Here is an 8,072-nt window from a genome sequence, read left to right as displayed (position 1 = left end):
GTCTCTCCTCGTGCTGCAGGATCCAGCTACCCTAGTCCTGACCTCCCAGCGCTGCAGGGGAGCCTTGGGCCCTGGCTCCCCTGCTGCAGCCTCAGTCCACCCGACACCTCGAAATTCCTTCCTTGTCCCGGCCCAACTCCTAGTGGGGCTGAACTCCAGCTCCGCACACTGGGCTGGGAGGTGACTGTGGTGTCTGGTCTGGAGCCTGCCCTTGTGCTGCTTGGGGAAGACAGGAGACGGCTCCCTGCTGGGGCAGCTCCAGTACTGCTCTCCCCTGGGGCCCCCCACCTCTGTGGGCCGTGCCCACCTCACCCCTGCATGCTCCCTTGGGGTCCCGCATGGGGGGAGGACTCTGCATGTGGGCCCCCAGGGCCTGGAGGGAACACAGAGCTCTTTGTCTCTGGCCTGATGTCTCTCCTCCCCCACCCCATGGAGTTGCCCACTCGCCAAGTACAGGAGGCCTGGGGGGTGGGTACCAGGGCTGGTGGGCAGTGCTGTGCCCTGTGGGAAATGATCCTTGCCCCCTGTCTGCACAGTCTCGTGCCCAGCCCAGGGGGCCCTGGTGGGGAGGTCAGCAGCCTGCGCTCCTCTCTGGGCTCCCAAACTGCTCCTCCCCTGCTCCTTCCTCAAAGTGCCCAAGCACTGCCCAGACGTGAGTGCCAGGTCTCTGGAGGCCTCCTCTAACTCCCCGACCACAGACGGACCCTCCCCCCTTCTTTGGTTTCCATGGGAACCCTGCCCAGGGAGCACCCAGGGGAGATCAGTGTGAGCTTGGTCCCTCCCTTTTGGGCAGGCAAGGCCCCTGAGTCCCAGCCACCCCTTCTCCCAAACTCAGCCGCAGGGCTGGTGCTCAGTGGCCCTGACGCCCACAATGCAGAAAGGCTGAGGTGGAGGTGGCAACAGCCTTTATTGTGGGGTCTGCACAGTAGGTGCCTGCTGAGGGAAGGCTGAGACTCCAGCCTGGACCGACCATCCAGTCTCCAATGAGCCCATCCTCCTCTGTGCACTGGATCTGGGTCCTGGGGGGTAACTCCACCTCCATCACCCCCTCCCATGTGCTCGAGTGCTTTGCCAGTCAGGAAGGAGCCAGGGCGGGCGGCGGGTCACCTGGTGCAGCAGGCCTGGGGCTCGGGCCCTGGCCCAGCAGCTGCAGAGCCCCAGGTGGAGGCAAGGGCCGTGGCCCCGGCCACGCCACCCTCAGGCTCTGGGTCCAGGCTCTCGTAGATGGTGGGCAGCGAGGTGCGCTGGCTTAGCCGCCGGCGCAGGCCAACCAGCAGGGGCTGGGGCAGGGAGGCCACATCCACGTTGTTGCCCAGGTCCACCCAGGCCAGCACCGGGAACTTGGTGGTGTCCTTGATGGCCTCAGTGAGCTCACGGGCGGCAGCCCGCGTCAGCCGGTTGCCGTTGAGCAGAAGCTGGGTGAGGCGGGGCAGCGTCCAGAGGCTGGGCAGCAGCTGGTGCAGCAGCTCATCACTCAGCCCCGTGAAGCTCAGGTCCAGTACTGCCAGCCTGGCGCCCTGGCTGCCCAGGTAGTGCATGATATGCTGCACGTCCTGTACTGACAGTGGTATCCCCGATAGGTTCACGGTCTCCCCCGCCGGCAGAGTCTTCTGGAGGTTGCTCTTGAGGCTGCGGGAGGGTCGAGGGTGGGGAGGGACTGAGCAAGGGCCCCACCTGCCTCAGACAGTGACCCCTCCGTCAGGGCAGCGCAGGGCAGCAAGGCCCAGGCCCTGCAGATGGCCACTTTCTAGATGAGTGGCCACGGGCAATACTCTGAATCGCTCTGAGCCTTAGTCCCCTTTGGTTAAGAGGTGACCTGCCTGTGAGGATTAGATGCACTTGCATTAAGGCTCCATGAGCTGTTACAAAAACCCTCTGTGTGCTTGCATCACCACACCTGTTACATCTGTTGTCTCTTATTTTTATGCCAACTCAGTGGGGTGGGAATGATTATCCTATTCTGCAGAGGAGCAAACGGGTGCTTGGAGGGGTGACGTGACCCTTCCACGGTCACACACCACTAAGGGGGAGCCAGGTCTCCAAATCGGGGTGTTCTGACCCCTGAGCCCATGCTTTTTTTTCACGTGCCTCCTCTAAGGTTGACCCTTTTGGAATAAGGATAGATGTGGGAACAGGCCCAGGGTAAGCAAGAGGGCCATGTTGGGGGATGTGGGTGGGATCTGCCCTAGGGGAGGGCTCCCTGTGTCCTAAGCTGGAAGGGAGGTTTAGAGACTGAGGACGGTCCCCCACTACCCCCAGAACCCCCTCTAGTTCTCTCCTGTCATTTGAACATGGGCCTGCCTGGGGGCTGACAGAGGTGGGAACACCTCCAGGGCCCTCACCTGCCAAGGCAGGGAACAACCCCATGGGCTCCAGGCTCAGCATGGGCCACCAGGCCTGAGGGAGGGGGCAGGAGGTTGGGGAGCAAGCAGGGGAGAGCACCGGGGCCCAGGTGCCAGTGGCCTGTTCCCAGGCTGAGTTTGTGGCCACGAGGTTGTGATGGAGTGACTAAGGGGGACCCCGTTGCAGAGTGAGCTGCTGGGCTGGCCGTGGAGGCCTCAGCTTCAGGCAGCCTGGCAAAGAGTCCCCAGAGGGCTTCAGGAAGCAGGGCAGTGTGGCCTTGGGCAAGACACTCTGCCTCCCCTGGCCTCAGTTTCCTTCCCTGGAAAATGGGAATCATGACCCAGACTCCACCTCCCTCCCAGCCTGTCCTAGGGACTGCTGACTCCAGCTGAGGCCCCCAGGGGGGCCAGGCCCTGTGACAGGCGGGGCGTTGAGGGACAGGCAGATGGCAGGAGGCAGTCACCTCCATTGACTGGCAGTCAGTCAAGGCCAGGAGCTGGCCTTGGGGAGCATCCGCCTCCATTGCCACTGGCCAGTGACGGGCTGTGATGCAGCCAAGGGTGAGGGCCTGCAGGGTGGGATTTCAGGCCCCAGCTCTTGTTGACAGAGGCCTGGGAAGGGACCCCCAGGGGCCAGGCGGCTGGGCTGTGTCTGGGCTCCCTTACCAGCTCTGGGTCTTCCTTCGGGGCAGGCTGGACCCCTGCTGCCACTTGGAGTGAGGGGTGAGGTGGTAGATGAGCTGCCGGCAGGTCTTGTCCGAGGACTTCCAGAGCTCATAGTCCTGCGGGGGCAGCGCTGTCAGGGGAGGCAGAGCCCTGTGCGCCCCCAGGCCTTGGGGACCCAAGTGTGTGCATGCGCACAGCCATTCATCACGGATCACTGAGCCGCCCACTGGCTTTCCCCCTCCACCCCCGCCCCCCTGCCCCGTGGCCTGGCACAGAGCCAGGGGAGGCTGCCCACTGGGAGCTGGACAGGCTGGTCCGAGGCCCGTGGTGCCCGGCGGGAGGAAGCCTAGACAATGGGCCCTTGTTCCCTGTCCTCAGGCCCTGGGCCAGAGTCTCGGGCTATCAGCCGCTGGCTCCCTGTCTACCCTCGGTGCCTCCCTGGGACTCACCACAGGGGGAGGCAGGACCAGGCCTCTCCAGGGAGCCCTGCTCCACTGACGCCACCCCCAGGGAATAGGAACAAGCCAGGTCAGCACGCTCTTCTTCCTCTCACTCTCCAAGCGAGACCGCACCCGTGGGGCCTGGGTCTGGGCTGCCAGCGGGGAGGGTTACCATTTTCCAGCACCACCACCTGGCTCTCTCTGGCTCCCAAGTGGGCCCTTGCAGAGGCCCAGCTCGGGCAGGATGCGGGGTGGACTGCTTTCCACAAGCTGGCACTAAGCACGCTCCACCACCCAGCACATTCTTTTATCCAGTCCCTCTGTTAACAGCGGGCACACACAGTGGCAGCAAGCCCCAGGGGTCACCGCGATGGCTCTAGGCTAGCCTCAGAGACCCCTCAGTGACAAGTGCACCTGGACGTGGCAGTTCAGAGCTGGCAGGGCCCAGAGTGGGCATTCCTGTTTCACACGGGGGCTCACTGTGACAAAGGGCCGGGGGCTGGGGGCCGGCCACAGGCTGTGTCAGGAGTGCGGCACCTTCCATGCTTATGGCAGGACGTCCGCAGGTGCCAACATAGCAGGTGGGGACAGGTGTTCTGGGCAGACGCGGTGGCAGGAGGGGAGTCAAGGCTGCAGGTGGCAGGTGCCAGCTCAACACGAGGAGGGATTTTCTTGTGGCTTGAGTTGCTGTGGGACGCAGTGGGAACATGTGGACAGGGGTTCCAGCCAAGGGCGCTCTCTTCTGGCTCTGGGACTCAGGGGCTGGGAGCCTGGTTACATCAGTGGATTTGTCAGAATGTCCTGTATCCCGAAGGGTCCCCATACGACTACCTGCCTGGGTCCCAGGGCCTGGCGCACAGTGCTGAAATTCAGGAAACGGGTCTAGGGAATTCCCTGGCGGTCCAGTGGTTAGGGCTCCGTGCTTCCACTGCAGGGGGCACAGGTTTAATCCCTGGTCAGGGAACTAAAATACTGGATGCTGTGCTGCAGGGCCAAAAAAAAAAAAAAAGAGGAAACGGGTCTACCCAACAGATGACTTTCCAGGGCTGGGAAAGCAGAGTTCCCATGTGCTCCAGCTGCTGGCCAGCCTCATACACTGAAAATGGCATCAGGTCCCAGAGAGGGACAGTGACCCACCTAAGGCCACGCAGCAGACCAGGTGAAGGCCCAGATCCTAGCTCCCAGCTCTGGGCTCTTCTGGCCTGTCAACCACACTACCCAGCCTGGGGCCCGTGCCTCACCGACTTGGGGCACTGTAGGTCCCGGGCCAGGTTCACAAGCAGGTCGTGGGAGATGGGGTCCACCAGATTGAGGAAGGCCACATTCCTGTAGAGGATGTCTGTGAGGAGGGTCCCCTCGAGGCCCAGGTCCTGCAGGTAGTGAGAGTGGAGTGAGCCAGGGGTCGAGGCCTCCCTCCCCTAGCCCCCATCCCAGCCAGCCAGAGGCTCTCACATCCGTTCCCCTCTCTCCATTTCCCCCCTGAGGCTTGCTGGAGCCCTCCCCACAGTGGCGATGGGCCAACTGTCCGGGGCAGGTGGACCCTTTGGATGAGCAGAGGGTCGGTGCATCGGGGGCCTCAGGGAGGCGGTAAGTGGGTCTGGGAACCCTTAGACTGGTTCCCTGGAGGTGAAACGTTCTGCTGAGGCCCCCTGGCTCCTCTGGGATTGGGCTTGTCTGGGGGATTCTCTGGGGCTCCTTGATATCCCCAAATGCCCCTGCCCTCCTCATTCCCTTTGGGCCCCCTGCCTCTATCCACCTATCCCCGAGCACTCCTGAGCTGCGGCTGCCACCTCTTTGCTGACGGGTCCAGACTGTTCCTGTCAGGGTGGAACTCTCTCTCTCTCAGCTCATACGACACAAAGGCAGCTCAGACTGGGTGTGTCTCGCCTCCTGTGCCTCCGCTCAGTAAAGGGTGCCACCATCCCATCTTCCCAGGCACTTGGGCCAGAGCCCAGGAATCACCCCACACTCTTCTCTCATCCCTCCTCTGCCCAGCTCTCCCCACCCCAACCCACTGCTCAAGGAGCTTCAGGCCTCATCCCCTCACAGCCTCCTCCCGGGGCTCCCGGCCTCCTGATACCCTTCCCGTCCACCCTAATGCTGCCAGAGCCAGCTCTATGAAACACACACTTGACCCCTTAACCCCTTCAGTGGAAACCAAATGCTCTCAAGGTTGTGTGATGGCAGAGACTCGCACACAGCCTGCAGTCTCAGAACTCCCCGTGGCCTGGCCTTCACACCCTCTCTCACCCACCAGCCTTCCTGTCCAGCCTCCAAGCCTCCCACCCCTCACACAGATCCCACCGTCAGGTCCCTGGCCTGCCCTGGCCTTCCTGCCTTCACCCCTTGGCCTCTTCCTCCTGTTATTCCCATAGGCCTGGCGTGGTGTCCTTTAGGGGGTCCGTTTAGAGGATATGCCGACAAGCTGATGGGACAGGCACAGCCAGGAGGGGCCTCGAGACCCCATGTGGGCCCTCCCCAAGCCAGGGAGTAACATGTTCTGTGTATAAGCCCAGGGCACAGTAGGCCAGGCCAGGCCAGAATGACCAAGGTCCATAACTGCAGAGTCCCTGAAGGTTATGGGGCAGGACAGGCCCCTCACTGGGCCTCAAATTCCAACCTTTGGGACACCAGTGGGCAACCTAGCTCGTTCCCCAGCTAAAATTTCCAGCTGGTGCCTTGGGCTGCAGACGCCATGCTGGACAGAGATAGTGCCTCTGAATAGTCTCTGGCTGATTTGTGCTGCTCTGTTGTTTGCATTTTAAACACGGCTCAAGTTGGAGATGACAGCTAGGGAGGATCCAGTAGAAGGGAAGGATGGCTGGTGAGCCTGGGCTGACCCAGTCAGGGTCCCAGACCGCAGCCTGCCTTCTGCTGATGTGGACAGCTCCTCTTAAAGGGCCAGCCCCACCTTTCCAGCCTGCTGAGCCCAGAGAAATGAAACCCAGTGCAGCAGGAGGAGCAGAGCTGGGAGACTGGAGGGTGAGCTCTGGCCTTGGCTGGCCCCCAATTTGCTCTGTGGCCCTAGGCTCACTGCTTTTCTCCAAGCCTCAGTTTCCCAATCATCCACCTGCAGGTCAAAGACCACCGGCACAGCTGATTTCGGCTTACAGGATGGGGCAGATTGTGGTGGCAGCTGCTGCAGGGTATAGGGATGTGGGCAGAGAGAGGAGTGGCTTGCTCAGTGGTGATGCTGGGATCAGACCTCATGTCTCTTAAGGCAACCCAGGGCTAGGGATATGGGACTCAGGTACCTGGTGTATGTGGAACCAGAGCCCCCGCCCGTCGTGATGTGATGTTGTGATGTACAGATGCCAGGTGTGTGTACTCAATGGGCGAGAGCTGCCTGCTAGGAGGATGGGCATTGTGTGCTGTGGCTTTGTCTGAGCTGACGTGGAGAGGTTGCACCCGCTGACCAGCTGGGCTGTCCCTTCCCCAGGTCCTTGCTCCGGGGTCCAGTGCAGCGCCTCCCTTCACCCTGGAGGGGGGAACCATCCTCTTCCCATTGTCCCTCAATACAAGATGATTCACCCCCACCTGCCCTCTTCCCAGCCGCCCTCCTTTCTTGGCAGGGCCTGAATGTGGACTCATAGCTCCAGGCTTGGGAGCACCCTCAACACCCACAACTGACCTCAAACCCCAGAGACGCATACAGTCATGGGACCCCCTCCACACTCACAGTCCCCCCGACCCCACAACTCTAGCTGACTGCTTTCCCTCCCTCGCCCTCCGGCCCAGACAAGACCCCCACCCCCTGAAGCCAGTCGTCCCCTCCCCTCGGAACCCGCCCGGCCCGCGCGCCCGAGGCCAGCTCCGCATCTCCTCCCGGCCCCTCCTCGGTCTCCAGCCCCGGCCGGCCGGCCGGCTGCTTGGCTGCTTCTCTCACCTGGCGCAGGAGGCGCAGCAGCTGCTGGGCGCGCTCTGGCCGCCGCTCGCGGAGCGTGGACTGGATCTCGCGGAGCCAGCGCACCCGGCGCTCATAGGGCGCCGGCCCGCACCCCGCCGCCGCCCCAGCCTCCGAGCCCGCTTCGGGCCCGGCCCGCCGGCCCAGCCGCGCCCCCATGGTCGCCGCGCGGCGGGCACCGAGCCGGCTGGAGGAAGGGCCGCTTGCGCCCCGCCCCTGGCCCCGCCCGGGATGCTCCGGGCGGGGAGCGCGGGATCCGAGGTTGCGCGCCCCGGCCGGGCCGAAGCGGAGGAAGGGGGGAGGGTTCCTGCTGGGGGCCCCGGAGCTCCCACACTCGGTTTGGGGGTGTCGCTGGAGGAGGCCCTCGCCCGCGCTAGACCTGGCTCGAGCCCTGTCGCCAGGAACAGGAGCCGCCGGGACGAGGTGGCGCTCGGCGCCTTTAAAGGCTCCGCGCCCCCGTGCTGATTGTGGAACAGTCGCTTTGGCGGGGCAAAGAGCACTGGACTTGGAGTCAGGGCGGGGTGGGTGGGGGTTCCGCTGCCGTTTGCCAGCTTTAGACAGTGCCAGCGCCTGCTTTCAGAATCTCGCCCGCCCCAACCGCAGCGAGCAGTTGTAGCATCTGACCTGTCCACCCTGCGTGGACACTAATGAGTTGACAAATGTTTATCACCCCTCCTTGCTTGGTTGGGGGCAGACTTGGGCAGGCCGGCCTCCTCTGCC

The 8,072-nt window shown here is 63.3% G+C and overlaps 1 protein-coding gene across 2 annotated transcripts; it reads right to left on the bottom strand.

Moving 5' to 3' along the window:
• Nucleotides 1-888: 888 nt before the first annotated feature.
• LRRC75B (leucine rich repeat containing 75B) lies at nucleotides 889-7,824 on the bottom strand. Of its 2 annotated transcripts, XM_082354778.1 has the most exons (5): nucleotides 7,335-7,824; nucleotides 4,690-4,818; nucleotides 4,284-4,376; nucleotides 3,009-3,124; nucleotides 889-1,629 (listed from the first exon to the last, which is right to left on the bottom strand). In XM_082354778.1, exons 1-5 carry the CDS (start codon nucleotides 7,509-7,511, stop codon nucleotides 1,104-1,106), a joined length of 1,041 nt encoding a protein of 346 aa, XP_082210904.1. In that variant the 5' UTR covers nucleotides 7,512-7,824; the 3' UTR covers nucleotides 889-1,103. The 2 variants fall into 2 exon arrangements, with proteins under 2 accessions (XP_082210904.1, XP_082210903.1); XM_082354777.1 differs by lacking the exon at nucleotides 4,284-4,376 and having other exon boundaries at nucleotides 7,335-7,817.
• Between the last annotated feature and the right edge of the window lie 248 nt (nucleotides 7,825-8,072).

Source organism: Balaenoptera borealis, assembly GCF_965194805.1.
Source record: "Balaenoptera borealis genome assembly, chromosome: 14".
In the NCBI taxonomy this organism is placed as follows: Eukaryota; Metazoa; Chordata; class Mammalia; order Artiodactyla; family Balaenopteridae; genus Balaenoptera; species Balaenoptera borealis.
This window is presented reverse-complemented; position numbering and strand designations above follow the sequence as displayed.

Excerpts from the sequence above, each read along its gene's own strand:
- LRRC75B (XM_082354778.1), bottom strand. The coding sequence starts at position 7,511 with ATGGGGGCGCGGCTGGGCCGGCGGGCCGGGCCCGAAGCGGGCTCGGAG. Across the intron at positions 3,125-4,283 it reads CGCCAGGCCCTGGGACCCAG|GACTATGAGCTCTGGAAGTC; the intron begins GCAGGTAGTCGT and ends CTGCCCCCGCAG. Across the intron at positions 1,630-3,008 it reads CGAAGGAAGACCCAGAGCTG|CCTCAAGAGCAACCTCCAGA; the intron begins GTAAGGGAGCCC and ends ACCCTCCCGCAG.